The sequence below is a fragment of the Malania oleifera genome, chromosome 12, assembly GCF_029873635.1.
Source record: "Malania oleifera isolate guangnan ecotype guangnan chromosome 12, ASM2987363v1, whole genome shotgun sequence".
Classification (NCBI taxonomy): Eukaryota; Viridiplantae; Streptophyta; class Magnoliopsida; order Santalales; family Ximeniaceae; genus Malania; species Malania oleifera.
The window spans coordinates 65749986-65773149 of NC_080428.1; the positions used below are offsets into that span (position 1 = coordinate 65749986).

The 23164-nt window shown below is 35.4% G+C and overlaps 1 protein-coding gene across 2 annotated transcripts; it reads left to right on the plus strand.

Moving 5' to 3' along the window:
• The first annotated feature begins 9208 nt into the window (after window positions 1-9208).
• Window positions 9209-22551, plus strand: LOC131143749 (vesicle transport v-SNARE 12). Of its 2 annotated transcripts, none has more exons than XM_058092047.1 (6): window positions 9209-9222; window positions 9662-9779; window positions 21089-21147; window positions 21240-21428; window positions 21788-21958; window positions 22116-22551. In XM_058092047.1, the coding sequence occupies exons 2-6, from the start codon at window positions 9686-9688 to the stop codon at window positions 22269-22271; spliced, it is 669 nt and encodes a 222-aa protein (XP_057948030.1). In that variant the 5' UTR covers window positions 9209-9222; window positions 9662-9685; the 3' UTR covers window positions 22272-22551. The 2 variants fall into 2 exon arrangements, with proteins under 2 accessions (XP_057948030.1, XP_057948029.1); XM_058092046.1 differs by having other exon boundaries at window positions 9212-9345.
• The last annotated feature ends 613 nt before the right edge of the window (window positions 22552-23164 follow it).

The window sequence follows — 23164 nt, forward strand, 5'->3', positions numbered from 1 at the left end:
TGCGACATTCCTTCTAAATCACTGTAACTTAATTTTGGAATGTCTAGCTGCCTTTCAAATCTGTCCTCTGCTAAAATCCAGTTATGGTGGTGCTGGCTAGCTTGGTGATTTTTTGGCCATGTCCGCACCTTGCTTAGGGCATGAGACAGAGTAATATATTTTCTGTACACTTTCAACTTCTCCCGGGTCTTGAAAAAACTTTCCAGGGTCGATAATTTCCATTTTCATATGCTATCTTTCAAAGAAGCTGGATGTTCTGTCCTCATTCTATATTCTCATTGCCTGCTCCTGTTTTCTTTTCTTGCCACTTTGCTATTTGTCACCTTATTTCCAATTTGTGAACTGGAGGATTGAGACATGGAATTGGCATAGTGGATCTCAATTATGTTTGCGATGCCAAGAAGAATCCAAACTGGTTATAATGATACGCTTCTATATTTTTTCAAGCTCTTTAGTAATTAGACAGGTGCACTTTAGGCTTTATGAAGCCCGTAGCATCTGCTAGAAGTTAATGTCATAGCCAGTAACAATTTATTTGGAAGAGAATTAACATCCTCTGTTTCCATTTTGGGTCCCAATCCTCAGTTTCTTTATTCCACCTTTTCTTCTGTGGAGCGAGTTATGATTTGCCTGGTGCTTTCAATTTATCAAGACCATGTTTCTAGAAAATGGTTTGAAATGAAAATGAAAGTATTACAGCTGTATTTGGGAATATAAATTTTGAGCTTTGAATTATTTGGTTTTGTTCTAGTTCACTCAATTCTAAGTCTAATCTTTAACATTCATGCATTCAAACACTACATTATGTTATGTATACTCAGTTTTATACTGTGAGAACCGCCCATAAAGTTCCAATCAAACCTTCTCAAGCGTGAACAGTCGCACATTTTTATTTTATTTTTTTTGTGTTTTTTCCTAAATGATTTTTATTGGCTGGCAAATTTGTGGGCTGCCTTTACTCAACCTTTGTAGCCCTAACTCGTAAGTAGGGGCTCGTTATCCAACCTCGAGACTTAAGAAAGTGAAATACCACATGCTATAATAGCCGCCGGACTGATTATTATGCAGCCTTTATTGCCTATAAAATTGTGGATTCCCATTCTGAGGGCAGGGAAACGGGTGACTTGCAAAGTCAACATGGAAAAAGCCCTACTTGAAACTTTCTTCTCTGCATTCTTATAGGAATGGCCTTTGAGGGTGATTGTTCTAAATGGACCAACAGATGTCATTTTTTGTGTTCATTAATATTTGTCCTCTGCATATTTCCAACTCTCAAAAGGTTTGAGCGAAGGTAATCCTTACTCTCCCTTGTTAGTCATGGTGATGGAATTTTTGGGGGAGAAACGGTAGAGAAATGGTAGTCTTCCACTTCCTTTTTGCTTCTGACATTGGTGTCTTTTACTAGGTGCAATCTTGGCAAATCCTTAATCTAAGGCATCTCCTTTGCTTTAAAGTTTAAAGTAGTCTTTGTGTTAAAAGTCAACTTGGGAAAATATAAAATTTCTCCTCTAGTAGGGAATTGTATTAATGAGACTTATCTTGCAGGCATGAAGTTGGGGGCTTTCCCTTAACCTATCTTAATATGTTTCTTGGAGCTAAATTTTAAGACAAAGGAGTCTTGGATTCCATTATCAAAAGGTTTAAGAAGAAAAAGTAGCCGAATGGAAATGAATACCGGAAGACTTACCCTTATCAAAATTGCCCTCTCAAATCTTTTGGTTTACAATTTATCTCCTCTTCTTTATTCGTTATTCTTTATTCCATCTTGTGAAATGGGAGTCATCAACTGACCTATAAAATGGTGGTTTGGTCTCAAGTCCCTCTCCACTTTCAACAAACCTCTTATTGTTAAAATGATCATGGGTTTCGAATGAACAAGATATACTTGGCAGAAACATGATTTCTTTGAAAAATGACCTTGATGAAAATGGATGGACTTCTAATCAAGTTAGAGAATCCTATGGTGTAAAAATTTGGAGATATATCAAGAAAGGTAGAAAGACTTAATTCACCTTTATCAACTTTGTTAGGAGAATGGGGAAAATATTTACTAATGTGACACTTATGTTATGTGGCCCCTCTCCTCTTAGCACAAAATTTTCTATTATTTTTAGCTTGGCTTGTGAGAAATATGTTCCTATTGGAACTCATCTTCTACTTGCGAATAATGGGATTAAATGGTGCATTGTATTTGTGAGGAATGCATGCCCATGATTGCAAGATTAATTTTTTTTTTAAAATTTTTTTGGCAGCTTATGTAAAATTCCTTTTCATAACACGCTTACAGTTCGTTTGGATCAAAAACTTTGTTCGGAAAGAGAAAAAGAAAGGAAAATAAGAAAAAGATTTATTTTTCCTTATATTTTTATTTTTTATTAAATACTAAAAAAAATGAAAGTTTATTTTAATATGACTAAAAATTAAGAAAAATTAAATATTAATGACATGTAAAATTAAATTTTATTCATAAGATTTGGTATCTTTTTTATTTTCTTTCTCAAATTTCTCGATAACCAAACATAAAAATATAATTTTTTTTTTATAATATTTTTCTTTCCTTTCTGTAATTCTTTTTGAGCTCCAAATGGAGCCTTAATGAACTAATGTCGATCAAAGTGAGCTCTCTCTATTTCGAAACTCATTTCTCTTGTAGTAACTAGAAGCAAGTTCCCCTAGGAAATCTGTTTGGAAGTCTATTGCCTCCATAATGGTTGCTTTGTGTGCGTGCAAAGAACTCTTCAAGAAAATTCTCATGAAGTCATGATTAACAACCTTTAGAAAAAAGAAAAAAAAAAAGGTTTGCCTCAAGTCAATGGATGTGTTTTGTGTGAGGAAGATGCTGAATATATATATATATATATATGTTCTCCTACACTACTCTTGGGCTATAAATCTTTAAGATTTGACGGTTACTCTTAACAAAAGGCAGCAGTGGGCAACTGCGAAGACAATGGAGAGTGAAATCTATGCCAAGACAGGTACTTGTTCAAGTAAGGAAAGAAGGAAAACATTGAATCTAATTCCTTTTACCATTTTTTATTCAAAGAATAAAAATTGTATAGAAAGAAATAGAAAAGCCTTAGAAGGATTAACTACTTTGTTACATATTATCAAAGACAAATGAATTAACTCTGTGAGCGAGCGAGGACCGTGGAAGGTAAGAGTTCTTTGTGAGTTAGCGGGGACCGTGGATGGTAATGGAGATGTGTCCCGAGAGTCGGGTTGGCCGAACGTTCAACTGATGCACAGAAACCGTATTCGCATCCGGACTTTACCTTGATCAGCGATACCTGGGGATGGAAGACGCTGATCCATAGGTTTGGTGTCGCACTTAGGGACGAAGGGTTCGTTCGTAGCTGGAGTTCCTATATAATAAAAAAAAAAAAAGACAAATGAATTGACGAAAGGATGAGCTATAACATTCACTATTATCAAAGATAGATGGACTACTATACTAATAATTAGAGAGGATTAGCCATAACATTCACTATTATTAAAGATAGATAGACTACTATACTAATAATTTAGTTGACATAGTTGCTTGCGCTCGATAGATACTTGCACAATTCTAGACTTTTTTACATGTGATTTCTTTTGATATCATCCTTTAATAAAATCTATCTTAGCCAATACAAAAAATAGTAACACAAAATTTGGAGAATAAAAGTGACAATATCATTAATAAAGTAGATGATACTGACCTCCTAGAGATTTGACAAAAAAATATTAACTTCACCTCTCTTGATGTTTCAAAAGTCTCAAATACCACCCTTGAGGTTTCAAAAGTTTCATACATTCTTTAAGATTTGTCAAAAACCACTAAACTTCTATATATTTGGCAAAAACAAACCTTTTAAAGGGTATAAGTGTCTAAAAATTAAACGTCAAGGGAGGTCTTTAGAACATTTGAAACCTCAAGGGAGATCTATGAGATTTTTAAAACCCTAGTGGAGGTCTGTATTATTTTTCCAAATCTCCAGAGAGTTTAGGACCCATTTAATTGTGAAAAATTATTTTTATTTTCCATTTTAGTTTTGTAAAAAAATTATAAAAAATAACTAATTTTCATTTTTATAGTATTTGTATGAAATAAGATGAATAGTAATGAACAATTTGATGCTATTTTCTTGTGAAATAGTTTTATTTTTTTTTTAGTTTTTTAAATAATTTCAAAAATTTCACTTTATTTTCCAAATTTTCAAATTTATATATAAAAGTTGGAAAACATTATTATTATTATTATTATTATTATTATTATTATTATTATTATTATTATTATCATTATTATTATTATTATTGTTTGATTTATAACTCTCGCTACATGTGTGAGAGTGTGAAATTCATATATCATACTTTAATTTATATAAATTATGTATAAAGCTTGTTTTAAAATTATACAAATTCAAATTCAAACCCAAAATCCATTATCTCATATATTGCCTTATATATTTTTTAGAAAATGTTTTTCACAACTAAACAACTCATAAGTGTTTTTTTTTTCTTAGTTTAATATTTATAAGGCAAAAAATTTAATCCCAACTTGCTATTTGACAAAATAAAAATAAAAATATGTGTGTAATTATAAGAAAAATATAGCTCTAATTTTTTATTTTTTTGAAAAAAAAACCTAGAGTATATTCACATTATTGGGCTTTGTGGAGCCTAATTTCGTTTGATCCGGATGATGATGACCCAACCAGAATTAATGCTGCGTGGCTTTTAATGAGAGATTTCTATCCTAAAGCTTAATCCATGGAGTAAAGGCTTGGGTCGAATTTTTGGGCCCGTTTTGTAGCCCATTCGGAACTCTGTGCGCAGCATAAAAAACGATTATTTTTTGGGTGATTAGGTTAAATCGTCATTTTGAGAGCGAGAGAGAAAATCATTGTACAACACACTCTCTGTATTTTTCTTCCTGATAATAGTGAAATCTCTGCAACTATGTGGACGTAGGCAAAATTGCCGAACCACGTAAATATTGTCTTGTGTGTGTGATTGTTTTTCTTTGGCATGGATTGTTTCCCTATTTTTTTGTTTCTCGGAATTTCGTGTTAATTCCCAACACACATATGAACCCATTAAATAAAGTTATCTTTTAAAAATAGAAAAAATTATTAAATTGCAAGAGAGGTGTTTGTTGTTTTTAGAAAGAGTAAATAACAAAATTGATACTTTTTTTTTTTTTTTGAGTTTGTGACACTACTATTGGCCCAAGTGGCAAATCAAGATGAGGGTGAATTGGGTTTGATTAAAATTAAAATGTTTGGTTACTCGATTTAAAACAATTTATACTAATTCAAGCAAATATATAAATATCAAGCAATTAAATTGAAAGAGAAGGGAAGAGAGAAATGCAAACTTTTTAATAGTTGTTGAGTTATCATCGCTTACACCGACTTTCTTAAGGTCAACTATCTTGAGATTCCACTATTCCCCTTACTTTAACAATGACAAGAATACTAATACACCCTTTGTTTTATATGAAGATAAGATAATCAAATGTATTTCATTTTGACGAAGGCAAGGACACCAAATATAAGATATTGCAAAATAAATTTCCTCACAAGAATTAATTTACAAAATAGAGCATGCAAAAAAATTTTCAAAAAATAATCAAAGTGACGACACAAGAGTTTTGTATGTGATCTTTCAAAATGAGGAAGTTAAGGCATAAAGAAATTAAACGATAGAAGAGAGAATTTGAGCACTTAAAAATTTAGCATGAATATGTTCTCTAATTTTCCTTGGACTTAAGGGGACATATATAAATTTTGGAGTCCAACTAAATTTTTTGCCTATTAGAATAAGTTTTCTATTTATATTGACCAACTCGTGTCATAAGTTGATTGATCGGAAACTAGGTGATAGAGAGAAAAATTGACCATTGGAGTCTCCAAAAGCAAGACTTGTTGACTACTTTCTTGACCTTGTCAACTTTCTTCTACGCCAGTCGATCTGCAACTAGGGGGAATTGACCGTCTGGGATTCTGCTTGGATTGGTCAATCACTCATCTTGACTAGTTGACTGCCCTAGCACATTAATCCGAAATAGTCCCTCAGATTTGTTTGTTTCTCCTAATCTAATTATGTTTGTGTCATGACTTTTATATTAATAGAAATATGTAAAATATAATACAATATAATTGAGAAAAAAATAAGTAAAATAATGTAAGAAATATAGTTTTCAATTTCTTTCAATTCTTTAATTCTAATGTGACGACCTGCTCAATTTCCACATTTAAAAAAAAAAAAAACGTCAATATCACAAATCCCAGTTCAGCAGATTATATTCCACCTAGACCCATGGTACTAGGGATAAATCAGAATACGACAGGGAAGCCTAAACAGCAGGAAACACATAATCACAATATTGTAAAAATATAAAACATCCATCACATTATTGCAAATATTGGAGTCACTATACTACTGTATTTCAGTATATACATCCCAAAAGAACAAAATCTAGGGACACATCCCACAAAAATCTAATTGCCCCTAGTAAAAATTACCCTTCAAAAACGGCAGACAACAACTTTAGCTTGGCGGGGCTTTTCTCGCTCTCCTCTCTGGGGCTCCTAAAAAGTTTATAAAATTTAGGGGTGAGACACCTCTTAGTAAGGGAAATAAACTAATACCAGTGTGTGGCAACATGAGTATTTCGTGTTATACACATATCATACATAATATCTACAGTAGCTGTTTTATCAAATCTGGGAAAACATATATATATATATATATATATATATATATCAAAACATGGCAGAACATACTGCATTTTCATATTCATATCTCATTTCATAGAATAATAATAACATAAAACATTCTTGGTAGGTTAGCTGACTCTTGTCATGTATTACCCCCACATGACTGGGTTGTGTGGTTCGAAGGCGGGACCTGACAATGGTTGGCCGATCACTGCCAAATCAAACGTAAAGTCTGTAAGTCCGATGGGTTTGCCTGACCTGGTCTGTACACCAGGGGTGATCACACATATTTCTTAAAAACCACATCGACCATCCAATCTCACACCACTCCATATAGTGGTGTTAACACAAATATCATGATCACGAAGACCATGGACTTATAGCAACGGTACCGTGCAAGTGCTAGCCTAGACCAAATCAACTAAGTTCTGATATCATATAACAAATACTGAAAATGTGATACATGAATATTTCATATCATTAATTTTCACATCGATCATATCATTTTGCATATATACGTATATCATGAAAATCCTCGGCCCGTACGCCGGTATTACACATTTTATCAAAGTTTGGCTCGTACGCCGGCAAATCATAGTACAGCCCGTACACTGGCAAGTCACAGCATAGCACGACCCGTATGCCGGCAAACATATCATAGCACAGCTCGTACGCTGGCAAATCACAGCATAGCACGGCCCGTGCCCCGGCAAACATATCATAGTACAGCCCGTATGCTGGCAAATCACATCATAGCACGGCCCGTACGCCGGCAAACATATCATAGCACTGCCCATACGTTGGCAAACCACATCATAGCACGACCCGTATGCTGGCAAATCATATATATAAAAATCCCGGCCCGTACGCCGATTTCCCATTATAAAAATCTGTATCATAATCCCATTCCAGCAAACAGTATTTCACAACATTTTATACTCATGCCACACTGAACAGGTTTTTCACATATTCAACATATCATCATTTAAACAGTATTCTCCCAAATATAAATCATATATATATAAACATATTTACTTTTCAGAAATCAAATACTATATATATATATATATACATTTTCTCAAAAGCAACTAGTTTAGTTTATCCCCTTATCTGGCTACTAAGAAGGCCCCCAAAACAATCTAGTCTAACTCCCGTAGGATTTCCTGACCAATACCTTGAAAATGAAAACCCCCAGTATTAAACTTCAGTATTTTCATGCGTACATCATTTCCTATAACTATCACAAGACCAAATTTGGCTTAAAAAACCTTACCTCAACTCTGGGATGATTCCCAACTTACTTTCACCAATGATTCGCTCCGGTAGATTTGGAGAGAACTTCCCTAGGAGCGTCGTGATGGCTTTGGCTTGTTGATCTGGCGTAAATTTAGCCCAAAATCGACAAAAAAAAGAGGGAAAATCGAAGGGGAGAGAGAGAGAGAGAGAGGGAAAACTTAGCTTAATTGTGAAGATAAACACGGATTTTTCATATTTATAGAACAGGGGATTTCGTCGACGAATCACGTCATTCGTCAACCAATCCTTCAATAATTTCGTCAATGAAATTCAGTCATCGTCGACGAAATTCAGTCGGCTCAAAACGCCTCTCGGTATTTCTTCGTCGACGAATCCCTTGTGTTCATCGACGAAATCGACTGCCTTCTTCTGTTTCGGTTTCCATTCTCCTTTCTTTTATTGTTTAAATACAATTTTAAATTCGAGTCGTTACATTTAATGACTGAATTTGTTAAATATAACTTAAACACAAAGCAATTACTATAAAACTATTTGTTATCATCAAAATCTAATTAATGAAATGTGGGGCTAATATATATGGTGGCCTTCCCCTTCCTTTATGAAATTAGGAGTATATGAATTATTCGAACATAAATTATCGAACCAAAAACTCAGTTCAAGTACACAATTCAAACTTAAACTTTAATTTAATCGCTCTTTAATTTTTAATATTTAGAACGGTCTAACTCTTTTAATTCATAGTTATACTATAACATCATCCTAAACAATTAAAGTATGAATTATATGAAATACAAAAGTCTTTTGAAATTATTATATATATATTTTAAAAAATTTTGCGTCAAGTGGTCAAGCTTGCATTGCAATTTGAACGCAAAAATAAAAATGGCAACAATTAAAGCACAATATGAGATGGCTCCTCGACGTCGTTTTGGACATTATTTCTATACGTAATCGTCCCATTAAGGTTAACCCAAAAGCCAAAAATTGCCTTATTGACGTCGTTTTAGGTGTTATTAACTTTACAGTACTGCCTGCCTGTCTTCTTGTGCAGAGTCAACAGAGAATATATACGAAATGGGCTCTCATCGTTTCTCTCCGGTTCGCGAATTTACGGTTCGCGTTCGCATTGACATTTTACCGTTCCACCTTCAAGACATTCCCTCCTCGTGAAATCATCTTCCCCGATCTCTGATTTGGAAGACAGCGAAAGCAGTTGTCGTCACAATCTCCTGCCTCTTGCCTCTGATTTCGTCATTTTCCGGTGAATTTCTATTCTGGCTCTGTTTTGAGTTGATTTTTTACCAGCTTCAACCCCCGCGGGTTTATGCTGTTGTTCGTCTGTGTTTCTCCCGTAGAATTCTTTGCTTTATGCATCGGTTTGTTGGTGTGCTTGCAGTGGTTTCTTTAGAAAGCAAAAATTTCATTTGATTTTAGTTTGTATGATGCAGTGCTAGGTTCTGCTGTTTTAGTTACTCATACTGATTGATGGGAATTTCAAGAAATTCATTTTTGTGTTTAGGATTAATTGTGTTTTGGGTATGGATTTGAACGAAAGGTTATAAAATTTTGTAATTTGTTCAAATTCACGCCAATTCAAATTCAAGTTCCGTACTCCAAGCTCCCCAAACCTAGGCAAATTCGGTTTTAAAACTCCCTATGTTATTTTGACTTATTTATTGTTGGATTTTCTATTGGACAAGGTTGATCGGAACTTTGGTGGCATCATGAGTGAGGTTTTTGAAGGATATGAGCGTCAGTACTGCGAGCTTTCAGCTGGCCTGTCCAGAAAATGTACTTCGGCCGGTCTTAGTGATGGCGGTATGAGAAGACCCTCCTTTACTTTCCCAATCTGTTTGGTTTTAATGCAGTTTTTTTTTTTTGACATTGTATGTGTTGATGCTTTGGTTATCTCTTCCTTTCTTTTTGCTTGTTTGCTCCTCTCTGCGTGAGTTTGTGTATTTAGGTGACTTTCCTACATCCGTCTTCTTTTGGTTGAGAATCATAATTGACTGATCCTAGGTGGTATTCATAATTTGGCAAGGAATGGATTTTTTTTGGATATTTGGAATTTTATCTCATCATTTCTGAAATGTAAATTCAGTAAGATACGTAACATTCCCAGTTAATTGGTGCCTTGTCCTTGTAGTAGGATTCAAATCCCACAACCCACCTTTGGATATAAAAGAAAAGGAGTAAGTAACATCTCTAATTTAATAGCATTAATACTTTCTTAGGTGCCTTTTGTCTGCACTGAGCAATAAAGGCAATCCTGTAATTGGCTAAAAAATAAGTGAACTGGTCTTGTTTGGTAGAGCATCTTACATGGCTATTGATCTCCTCTGACTGAACAAGACTTTACCCTATATTTATTAGTTGAGAGCCTCGTTTAGAGGCACTGAACAAGGCTACACTTATTTCCTCTTGTAGACACCCCAATTTTATCTAGGCCACCCCAAAGAAGGCCGATGAAATAAGATTTAACTTTGAGCCCTGAATGACCCTGAGTTTTAAAATTAAGACCCTGAGTATCCATGACTTCCAAAAATTCGAGTCCTCTTGATTAGTCTAGTTCCTGGAAAATTTTCCCAAAAATATAGTCTCTCAAAATCATTTTAGAGAGATTAAGTCTTCTTGATTCTTGTTCCTTTTAGTTGCAAATTAGTCTCCTTTAGTGGTCCTTTAGTTGAGACTCCCGTAACAATCTTGTTTAGGCTAGGTATCGGTTTAAGTCTTGAAATCAAAATTGGAGTCCGTAGTTTAAATCTGGAAAATAATTTCTTTGAATTTTTAGTTAAATTCTTGGTTTTCCAAAGATTCAGTCCTTCTATTTTGATTAGGTTGAGAATTGAGTATTCCAGGTTGAGATTAGGATTGTTTTGAGCTTTTCAAAATTTCTTCACGATTTCAAAAAGACAAGTTCTATTATCTTTTTGGAAAATTGAGCTTTTCAATTTCTAAATTGGAGTCTGGGGATTTGAGTCATTCAAAATGAGTTCTTGGTCTTAAATTAAGTGTTAATTTTAGAGTTGGGTTTTATTCGGGATTAAGGTCATGTTCTATTGACTGTGGGCTTCTTGGGTCAAAGTTAGTCAACCCTAAAGTCAAAATTAAAAAGTGCATTCATCACATATTTCATTAAAAAAGAGGCACGTGTGTACACGTGAAGGCACAAATGCATGAACATATTGCAAGGGGAATGTTAATGTACATTGAAAATGAAAAAAGGAAGGTTCAGGGAAATAATACATACAAAGTTTACATTTGGAAATACAAAGGAGGTGTACAAAGTGAAGTTGCAGGGTGAAGCAACTCGGGGGTACATCACAATAGAGCAAAACGAAAATTACAAAAATAAATATAAAATAACAGATGCCATGCCCTTCAATGCCCTGCCACCTAGATCACCAAGTTCACCTGCGCATAGGAAGCACATAGTTAGTTAACAGAAATTCAAAAAAATAAAATAAATAAAAAACAAAATCACATGTGCAGAGAAGGGAAATTGGTTAACAAAATTATTCCTTGCCCGCACAGGGAATTCTGTTGAGAGGGAGCAAGTTTTGGCGCCAAGAGGCCAGCCCAGCTCCCTATAAATAGGGTATTCCCGCACTGTAACAGAACACAGAAAAAGCACAAAAACACCCTGCCAGAATTGAGAGAGAAGAAAGCATAGAGAAGTTCTGCTAAATTGAGAGCAGGAAGAAACAGAGAGAAAGCTCTGAATCATTGAGGTTCAGAGACGTGGGAGGAGAGGTGCTTAACTTGAGAACTAGACCTCAGATCAGACCAAACCAGACACCAGAGCAGACAACCAGAGGAGGAATAAGTGAAGAAGAAGGAGAGAAAGGAGAAGGGTAATCATATATAGCTTTGCTTCTGTTTCAAATTCTCTTTTATACTCTGTGTGTAATTGCAGGTACCCCCACCCCCCCCAGGTCCTCTCTCATGTTTTGAATCTGAGCTTGGACCCAAACCCACTTCCTTGAACCCGAATCCCAAATCCCAATTCGGGTTTAAACCCTCTAACCTAACTTAGGGTCTGGATCTTTGACCCGAATTGAACCCACCACCTAAAACCTGAACCCTTACCCTTTGAAGTCACTAGACCCATGTCCTAGTTCGGGTCTGAATTACCCGAACCAAAGCCCACTTTAAAAGTGCCCCAAACTCCCGTTTCAAAAGCTCACCCGAGGCCCATTGTTTTTTAAAAAATATCACTCAAGCCCATTTTAAAGGTCTTTTCAACCAAGGCCCCAGCCAAAACTCACCTTCAAGCCCACTTTGTTTTAAAAAAGGTGCCCTCGGCCTAGTCCTATTTTAAACCAGACCCCCTTCTTTTTGAAAACCCCTAGGCCCGGTTTGAATTTTGAAATAAATAACCCATTTCTAACTTTTAACCCGAAGCCCATTTGATTTAAAAAGTTTGCTGGACCTTTCCTTTTTTTTTTTTTAAACCCCCACAAAGCCCATTTACTAATTGAATCCAAAAGCCCATTTGAAATTGAAACCTTGGGTCTGTCTTAAAAATCAAACAGAGGCCCATTTCCAATTTTCAAACCAGGCTGGGCCCAATTTGAAACCCTAGCCCGAGCCAAGCCCAATTTAACTTTGACACCTGAGGCCCACACGTGTTTCGTCTAACACGTGCCATAACCCACCTAGCCCACTCGGAGTGCTCTTGAGTCCACACAACCCCCGCACGAGTCAGCCCCAGACTCACTCATTCACTGGGTGAAGACGAGTTGACTTGTCTCCACCACTAGAGATCCTAACTTTAACTTGCAATTTGAATCCTATCCCTAACTAATCAAAGGCACCAGACACTGCAAGCAACCTCATACTCAGAATCATCCCACACACGAATCCCATTCGAAATCATACACATGCTAAACTTCCAAAAAATTCTGAAAACAAAAAATACAAAATAAAAAACTAACTTATCTTCTTTTGGGAGCGATATGGAAAACCAAAGGATTTCTCTCCCTTTTCTTCAAGCACCTAGATCATTCTGAAGTGTCCTTGAGCATTTCCCGTTTTCTGATTACCTCAGGTCCTGGATTGTGAGTCTGAGTGGTTAGGTTTTGAGGAGGTCAAAAGAAGTGGTAGGAGGTTTGGTTTTGAGAGGAAGATAAGGGTCCTGGGTTTTTGTTTGTTTCGTTTACAGAAGATTAAATAGGGGAGAGATAAAGAACTGTCAGGAGATACGAAACTGAAACTTGAAAGTAAGAATCTGATTTGAACCCTGGTTCATGTTGGCAGAAGCAAGAATGAAAAACGTTGAGGTTTCTAAGTTTAGGGTTTTTGGTTTGCAGAAGGAAGGAAGAGAGACAGAGAGAGGTTGAGAGGGTTACAGTGAAGAAAGAGTGAGGGGGATGGAAAAGGATTAGGGTTCTTAGGTTAGGGTTGCGGAGGTAGGAGATTTAGGGTTTTTGTCCGCGAAGAGGGTTTGAGAAGGGAAGGTGGAGAACCAGAAACCTTAGGGTTTCTAGTTCAAAGAAGAAAGAAAGAGAGGGAGAGGGAGAGGGAGAGGGAGGGAGAGAGAAGGCTTGCGAGGAGAATGGAAAAATGAAATAGAAAGAAAAATGAGAGTTTTAAGTATCTGCGGCCTTCGAACCATAGGATCTCACGACGTGGCACGTTCACGCCCATTCGATCAAATCGTCATGTGTCATGCTTGAAGTCGCATGATTCATATTTTTCATGAATGCCCCAGATCGAGCCACGTCTTCGATCTGTGCGCATATAGCTCATCACCCTTCGATCAAGTTGTCCTTCAACGGTTGCGATTCGCTCTCGTCAGCAGCTCTGACGCACTTGACCATCACCATCTGATCTCCACAGCGTGTCAACGGCCCAGATCGCCTGTGTTAGAAGCATTAAGTATTGCTAGCTCCTTCCGGACACACGCGCCTGTCTTCTCCACTTGCCATGCAACACATGGCCACTTTGTCTCCTGGCAATCAATGCTTGCATGCCCCTTTGCACGCCAAGCAACACGTGACGAAGTTTGCCCCCTTGCCATGCATGGCACTGCTCGATACCAACCCTTGGATTCGTGCCCCTCACGGACAGTCAGGATCACGTCATGTGATCAATCCAGACACTCCCCCCGAGCACCATTCGCTGAGCAACACATGGATGTTGTTCCCCCAGGTGCATGAGAACCATTCGATTGCTTCTCCAAATCAGCAGCCATGGTTCGGCCATGCGTCAAATTCTAGTTAGATGCCTTCACTCGTCCGAATGCTGCCACGTGTCATCGTCCTAACCCAGACCTTAAGCCGGTCTTCTTTCCGGACTGGTCAAAGTTTGACCGGCCTATTCCCCCCCGAACTGGATACACCGGTTTTCCTTTCTTTTTATTTTTAATATCTAAATAATTCATTTTAAGTTCACGAAAAATTGAATAAAATTCATAAAAATTGCAGAAAAATTTCCAAAAATAAGGAAAAATTAGGGAAATTTCCAAAAATATTCCTAAACCAGTTTTCATTTTCTTTTATCTTAAAAATAATTTTTATGTTGAAAATCACAAAAATAAAAAATACAAAAATCACAAAATTATACTTTAAAGATACTTTACACTTAAAAAATCACAAAAATTCAGAAAAAAACAGTTTTGACTCGATCCTTTTTGCTTAATTGACTTTTTGTTATTTCAATTAAAAATCAAAAAAGGTCATAAATAATATTTTGGAGATCAAATTTGCTTTCATACTTGGAAAAATCACATAAAAATTTCGAAAAATCATAGGAAAATAGGAAAAAATATTTTTGAGTTAAAAAACTCATCTTTACAAGTTTTTCATCTCCAAATGAATTTGAAACCTCCCGAAATATCATTCCCATACTTATAAAAAACCCTACAAATTGCAAAACCCTTGGGAGTGTATTTCATACCGTATTTTCTTGATTTTCATATCCCAATGATTGCAAAGAAAGACATTGAGCTCTTCGGAGCACGATATGCCTTGGTTCTAATGGAATACCTATATGGTATTTTTCTTTTGCGTTTTGTACAATATTTAAAGGGAGTAATATAAGAAGACTTGTAAAATTTATTTTGGGATAATTTTCAATTAATTAGGTACCGTTCGTAAGAACGAGCGCGTAGGGGGCATTGATACTTTCTCCTCGCGTAACCGAACTCCCGAGCCCAACTCTAGTAGCGCAGACCGATTCTACCCTTAACCGGGTAGTAATCAAGTGTTCTAACCACACTTCAAAAGGTTAGTGGTGACTCCATACATGTTTTCCACGAAAATTTCATTTTCAAAATCCATGCACTTCATCAATTCATTTTTGAGTCGTCCCAAGTTTGTGTCCGGGAACGTTGCGACAACTCTAAGCCTTTCAGGCCTCAATGAGCCATTTTTGCTGCAAGACTTGCCGAAGCTAACTACTTCCCTACTGGTGCTTGTTACTCCTTGTTCCTTGTGCACTTGGGTTCCAAGTGCCAAGTGCTGCACTTGCACATGTGGTTCACAATAGAATGTGTGTGGCATTTCATTTTCTCATTTCTTTCTAATTCAAATGGATATGGAATCCAAACCAATGTAAGGTGTGGAAAGTTCTTGGAAACTTTCCATTTGGGAGATTGGGACAATGTTATGTTAAGTATTTTATAGACTGGAGAGAAAGTTTGAAATTTGGTTCATTGGTTTGAAGGGCAAACCTAATTGGTCATATTATAACCAAACCCCACCATGAAGGAATCTCAACACGTTTTGACCAAGTCATTTTGAACTTATTCTAATCCATTGCAACAATGTATTGTAGGGGATGTGCAAGACTTTACGAGACTTTACCCTGTATCTTTGGTCTCCTCCGACCGAGCAAGACTTTACCTTGTACTTATGGTCTCGTATGTCTGAACAGGACTTTACCCTTGTTAGTTGAGAGCTTTGTTTTGAGGCATTTCAGGACAGCTCTACCTTATTCTCATTGAGCATTTGAAGCCTCACAAAACCATTGTTGTTGCAAGACTTGCCAAAGCTAATTGCTCCCAATTGGTGCTAATTACTCCTTGTTCCTTGTCTTCTTGCATTCCAAATGCCAAGTGTCGCACTGTAGCATCTTTAATTTGTCTTTGAGGGCAGTAAGGACCGTGCATGCACTTGATTTTCTCATTTCTTTCTAAATCAAATAGATATGGCATCCAAACCAATACAAGGTGTGCAATGTTCTTGGAAACTTTCCATGTGGAAGATTAAGACACTTTTTAAATTATTTTAAAGATTTTGAAGGCAAAGCTTGAAATTTGGATTGTTGGTTTGAAGGACACACCTAAATGCTTATATTACAACCAAACCACCACAGGGGAATCTCAACACATGTTGACCAAGTCATTGCAAACTTAATCTAATCCATTGCATGAATTTGGGGGATGTGTAGACCCCCCCCTCCCTTTCTGGAAAAATAAAGTTTTTGTGTTTCTGGAGATAAGAACTTCTCTATTGTTTGATTATGCATTTTTGTTGAGGGTTGACTAATATAGCAACCCATCTCGCTATATTAGTCTGGATGTTTGAGTTTTTTTTTTTTTTTTTCTTTCTTTTGTTGTGGAGGATTTCTTGTTCTCCTTGCACATTCTTCTTTCTCTAATAATCAAAAGGAAAAAAAATTGTGATCCATCACTGACCACTAAACATGAACCAGAAAGAAATGGATGCCTTGATGAGTGCCCATGCAGGCTTGCTAAGCAGCATTTAAACATATGGTGTCATTGCTACGTACAGCACAATTATTTTCAAATCCATCTCCCAAATCCAGTATCTTATCTAGGTATTCAAAGAACTAATATGCTTGGGAAACAAGGAAATCAAAATTAGGAAATCTAATGATACTAGGACATTAATTTCCTAATAGACAAAATCATCTTAGCATTCACTACCTAATAAAATATTATAACAAAAATATCATGAGAATATGGAAATAAGATTACAAGAAATCCCAAGAATTGAGCTAGTAATCCCAAATGTCTTTCTATTTCTAAGGTAATACGTTTTATGTCCTCCATCATGTTAGTGTTCATTGATTTACCCTCTTTAGTGGAGGGAAGGAGGTCCTCTAGGGTTTAGGATTTATTAGCAGGGTAAATGGGGGTAGTGCTGCACACGATTGATGGACAGAGAAGTAGAGAGGTCGACTAGAATGTTGGGCAATTCGTAGGAGCTTTGGTACCATGTGTTTGGTCAAGGGGGGATGGAATGATGTGAATGTGTGGAGATTAAGGGGCATGAAGGAGTGATGGTAGGATGAAATAAGATAAGGAGAAATGGGGTAATAGAGTGAGATAAGCTACTCTTTTTGGAGAGAGAATTTAGAGACTTTTTGAGGAGAAAATGACTGAAAAGATCCCCAATTGAGTTGAGAAGGTATCAATGATGTTAAAAACCTACTTATGTTTTATAATTTCAGAAAGTTAAATCAATTCAAAGCAACAGGATCAAAAGCCCCTTTTGCTTTAGCCCTGATCTCTTTTATTAAGAATCCTGTCTGCAATGTGTCACCCATTTGGCCACTCTCACTGATTCAGGTACCTCTCTCTCTCTCTCTCTCTCTCTCTCTCTGTTGGGCTGCAAATGATTTCATGCCCAATTTCCATACATGTGGCCTCCATTGAGATGCAAGAATATGTTTGATAAAATTGATTTGGAGGGTCAATTGATCAAGTGGCTGACCACAGAACAATAAGGATGTTCAACCAATCTTTTGTAGGAAAGTGGCCAAGATACGTGTGAACCTCATTTTTAATCTCCATATGTGTTTGCCCACTTAGTAAATGTGTAGTTTTATGAAGATAGTTTACTATTAAATGGATTTATTATGAACCCAAGTATAAAAAATAGTTTCATATTAAGAGGGTTGTAGTGTGTCAGCTTAGAAGAACCAAAGAAGCCAGACAAAGTGGAGTAAACAGTAAACTCCATCTTAGTGAGTTGTGTAGCAGGTGGAGCCCCAACTTGTAGCTTACCATGCATTTGTGAAAAGGTGGCTGTGATCAATGGTGGTGTAGATTTATGACTGTGGGGGTGAGATTAAATTCAATTATAATATTTAAGAAGGAAAATTGATATCCAATTAATATTTTCATTGATGGAAACAGGAAGGTGATAAAATTATCACTATATGCTGTACAAAATGATAACATAGAAGTAAAAAAAAGCATGTCTACCATCTATCTACCAAAATTATGCATTCTAAATAGTGGGTAAAAATGCACTTTTGATCATTGAACTTTTGACTAAAACTTATTGAGGTTATTAAACTTTAATTTTGTGATGTTAGGTCACTCAAAAAATGTAGCAACTGCAGCCACCTCCTTCCTCCCCTGATCAGCCACCACCAATATGGCTTCCTCCTTATACCATCTATTTTGTGGTAAACAAAAGAATAAAGTTACCATATATTTGTCCATGGATAGTATATGAGCAAAGCCGCAAATAAAACTCATTGTGATATGGACCTAGTCTAGTTTAGTTTAGTTTTTTTAGGTATTCTTTTGTTATCAATTTTATGAACTTGAGATTGTTGTGTAACTTTGTTGTAAGCTGGTGGATGAAGTGATTTTGAGAAGGGTTCAGTTTGATTGCAAGTCTGAGATTGTGTAGTAATTGTCACTTTCTTTTGAGGGCTAGCTCTCTGGTTTGACATATTATTTTCAAGAATGAGGAATTTATCTATTATTATCTTTTTATTATTTGGTTATTTATAGTCATTTAAACAACCCAAAGGAATTGATGACAACTTGAATATCCCAAGCTGTTGCAATGAAGAAGAGGCCCCCCTCCTTTTCCATCCTAACTTGTAGTTTCTTGAGGTCTTTTTTTTAAAAAAAAAAATTTTGTAATAAGAATTTTTTTTTTCAGTCTTCTGAGTTTTTGTTTTGTGAGAAGTTAGCAATAAAACAAAATATAAAGTATAAAAATTGTGGTTCTTGGGCTTTGTTTAGTTGGTAGAGTCTAGCCTTTATTCTAGGTGCTCCTCTCTCTCTCTCTCTCTTTTAAATACATTTTTGCTTTATTCATTGCAAGTAAGCATTATCGTTGCTAGATCTTTTATTCTTAGTTTTGCATAATGAATATTTTGTTAGTCTTGTGACATTTGTCTCACTTTTTTCTTTATTTTTTTTTTAAACTTCAGATAGCATATTGCCTTCTCCTTTAGGTAGTGCTTTTGATTTACAAAATATTGAGATATGTTTAATTTACATGACATAGTAGTGGCTGCTTAAGCAAATTAAATTGTTTGGTTGTTATATCAATGTATAATTTTCTTATGCGTGTTTTACTTATAAATTAATTATTTAAGATGTTTAAATTTCATTGAAATTTTGCTCAATTATCTTTGATTGCTAAGATTAAACTTGATAATCAAGAATTTGATAGCACTAGTAGATTTCGAAATCTTGAATCTATTATGCAAGCGGAAGGTGAAATTGAAGAGGATGTAATGCGTAGAGTTAAAGCAAGTTTGGTAAAATGAAGAGGTGCTTCTGACGTGCTGTGTGATTGTTGAACACACTTAAAATTAAAAAGAAAGTTCTATAAGACAGTTATAAGACCAACCATGCTCTATGGATTATAATGTTGGACAACTAAGAAATAACATGTACAAAAAGTAAAAGTTATTGAAATGAGAATGTTAAGGTGGATGAATGGTATAATATTTTCAGATAAATTAAGAAATGAACGTCTTTGCAATAAACTAGGCATAGCATCGGTCGAAGACAAGATAAGGGAGGGACGACTTAGATGGTTGGGCATTTGAAATGCAAGCCGAGCAGTGCATCTATGAGGAGAAGTGAGTTAGTTATTGTTTCTGATATTAAAAGAGGTAGGGGTAGACCTAAAATCACCTAAAATGTGATAGTAAGGAGAGACTTAATAGGCCCCCGATCGGGTGAATTGGCAGAAAAGTATTCATGTACCCAATCCCACCTAATGGGACTTAAGGCTTGTTGTTGTTATCTTTGGTTGCTAAATATCTTTGTTTTGACTAATATGCAATTGGATTATTGAGCATAATACAACAGTTTTGAAACATTATCTGTTTTTTACATTTACGTAAATTATGATTCATTAACTAAAAATTTCTCTTTATTGCTGCTTTTTGTTTTTGTTTGCCTAATGATCAGTTAATAGGTTTCTTTTGATTTCAAACAATTAGATCTTTTTATCTAGTGGGGCTTTGAAGTTAATGATTTTGTTCATGATATTTATCTTTCATTTGAAGTTAAGTTTGTTTTTCATGAAAATAAAATTTAATATTGTCAAGTCTTGATATACATTTTCAACCCACAACCTAATATTTTAAGGTTTTAGGTATAGTGGTAATCTAAGATGGTATTAGAGCCATGGTTGCCATGAGGTCTTGGATTATGGTCTTATTGCCCATGTTTATTATAAATTTGTTAAAAAATTATTATGTTCCTATAATAGCTGTTATTCATTGTTTCTTTATCACTCCACGTGCCATCAAGCTCCACAAGTGTGGGTATTTTAGTGCTTGATATATTGTTAGACACAACCTAGTAACTTTAGTTTTTAGGTAAAGTGGTCTAACAAATATCTTGCAATGGTTTAAATGATGCCAAAGGCTTTGCATATTCTAATATTTTTGAAGATATATTTTTTCTTTATTTTAATTTATGATTCTGTTACTTTATCCTATTTGCATGGATATTATTTTTTGTGATGTATGTTTTTCTTGAAAGTAATAAACAAATTGTGACAATTAGATTTTAAAGTTCAAAGATTATTAATTAATCAATAAAATTTTAACTAGGAAAATTTAATTAATGCTCAGTAACAAACAGACTTCTTTCAATTAATCTAAGAAGCAAATCAGAGTGATGTATAATGTTTCTGAAGTTGAAATTTTGACATGTTTAAAATAAAAATTCTCAAAATGTAATTTAATTTAATCATAGAAACTTAATTCCTTTTAAGGTGTTTTGTCATATATTTTTTACTACACAATGATTTACATAATTCGCGCTTTATGAACAGTATAAATTGTTTCCTGCATAGGTGGTGGTTTGTTGGACTTGTATAATACTTATTTTTCTCTTAATTGTTATATTATCTTACAAATTGAACCATATGTGTTGTTATTATTTGCAGAGCAGAAGAAGCAGAAGGTTTCTGAGATAAAAGCTGGACTGGATGATGCTGATGTTTTGGTATTGTATAGTCAGTTCTCTTTTGACATGCTCACAGGTATCCCTTCTTCGATTTCTGAATTTTCGGGTGATGCTTGTTTTGCTTATTTCAGATTCGTAAGATGGACCTGGAGGCAAGGAGCTTGCAGCCAAATGCAAAGGCTATGCTTCTTGCTAAGTTGAGGGAATATAAATCTGACCTGAATAAGTTGAAAAAGGAATTCAAAAAAATTACATCAGCCAACACTAGCCAGGTTGCTCGTGAAGAGTTGTTGGAATCTGGAATGGTGGATGCCCATATGGTATGCCTGGATCATAAACCTTTCTCTGTTTTTCTTGTCACAAAATGTCTTGATCAGTACCTTAACCATATCACGACTCTCAGTGGGTTGAAAGTGCCTTTGTTCTATCAATAGATATGGATCCTTATATTCTAATATTGATCACTATTTTTTTCTTTGGTCTCCCCCCACTCCTTTTGAATTGAGTACTGAATTTTTCTAATTTGGCAACACTCAGATGGGTTCTAAAATATCTTTTCTGTAGTGGTGGTTTTCTCGCATGTGAGCAACTACAATGAGATGTTGTCTGGATGTTCATGTTGTATTTAAATTCTTTAATGCAATAATACTTTTTTCGTCACTGAGGGATGATGGCACAGGCTACTGCGGATCAAAGAGGGAGATTGGCAATGTCAACGGAGAGATTAAATCAGTCAAGTGACAGAATAAAGGAGAGCAGAAGAACTGTACTGGAGACGGAAGAGTTGGGCATCTCAGTCCTTCAAGATCTGCACCAACAGCGAGAAACTCTTCTACATTCCCATACCAAGGTATGTCATTGGCAGCATTTTTCCGTACTTGAACTCATGAGCTTCTCAGATTTCAACATTAACTGCACAACTTCCCTTTGCAGAAGTCTAGAGGAGCCAAATACCAAACTTGAGCTGCTATGTTTTGATTTCTCTCCAATTTTTCTGTATTTTGCAGCTTCATGGTGTAGATGATGCCATTGACAAGAGTAAAAAAATACTGACTGCGATGTCCCGGAGGATGAGCAGGAACAAATGGATAATTGGCTCAGTCATTGCAGCCCTTGTGCTTGCAATCCTCTTCATCCTATATTTTAAGCTTTTTCATAATTAACCCAATTATATTTATACATGAAACCTCAACTGGGCAACTGGGGTGTGGATTAGTTTCTGTATTTCTTATGTACATAATATTCACTTTACTGCTGTTTGGCAGATCTCCTATTGCCATTGCACGGTGTTTACATGTAACATATAAATTTCTTGTTAATCCACCCCTTCACCATTGTATTGTTATTATTTACGATACACGCAGGATCAACTTTGTGTACTCATCTGGCGAACCTTTGTATTTCTTTCTTTCAGCAGGGGGATTAAATTTTAGCTTTTGCTAATGGGTCTGGTCTTTAAATGGGAGTGCAAGGGACCGTGGTTTGTGTTTATGATGCAAGTGTTGTAGTATAATAAAAACCAATATTTTTAAATGACTCAACGATGGGATTTGTCATGCTCCATTCACTCACTTATAATCGGTGTTAGTTTATTTTAATATTTTAATATTATTAAATTCATATACCATCTTGAAAAGTGTATGTATTTTGGAGTTAGACATTTATATAATTGAATCTTTGATTGATGTGTTTCATAAATTTAAAATATTAAGTGCACCTTAAATTTAGGTCTTGTATGCTTATAAATACACCCTTAAAGCATTGGCTCGGGACGTAATTTCTACACATTTTTCTTCGCATCATTCTTATCATGCTATTTTGTCATCGAGTTTACAGGCTTTGACAACTTACAAAAAGTGTTCTTTGTAAATTTGTACACTTTTGCTTTTATATAAAATTGAAAAGAGTTGTACGATTTAAATTGAACTATTATATCTTGAGAGGCACAAGTCAAGAAGAGTTCTCTTACATCGATTCGTGGGTTAGGTCGAAAAGTCGTAGAGGGTTTGAATCTTTTTAAAAAGAGTGAGATATTTGTGTCTCACTAATTGTGAAT

Excerpts from the sequence above, each read along its gene's own strand:
- LOC131143749 (XM_058092046.1), top strand. The coding sequence starts at position 9,286 with ATGCTGTTGTTCGTCTGTGTTTCTCCCGTAGAATTCTTTGCTTTATGC. Across the intron at positions 9,346-9,661 it reads CTTTATGCATCGGTTTGTTG|GTTGATCGGAACTTTGGTGG; the intron begins GTGTGCTTGCAG and ends CTATTGGACAAG. Across the intron at positions 9,780-21,088 it reads GGCCGGTCTTAGTGATGGCG|AGCAGAAGAAGCAGAAGGTT; the intron begins GTATGAGAAGAC and ends TATTATTTGCAG.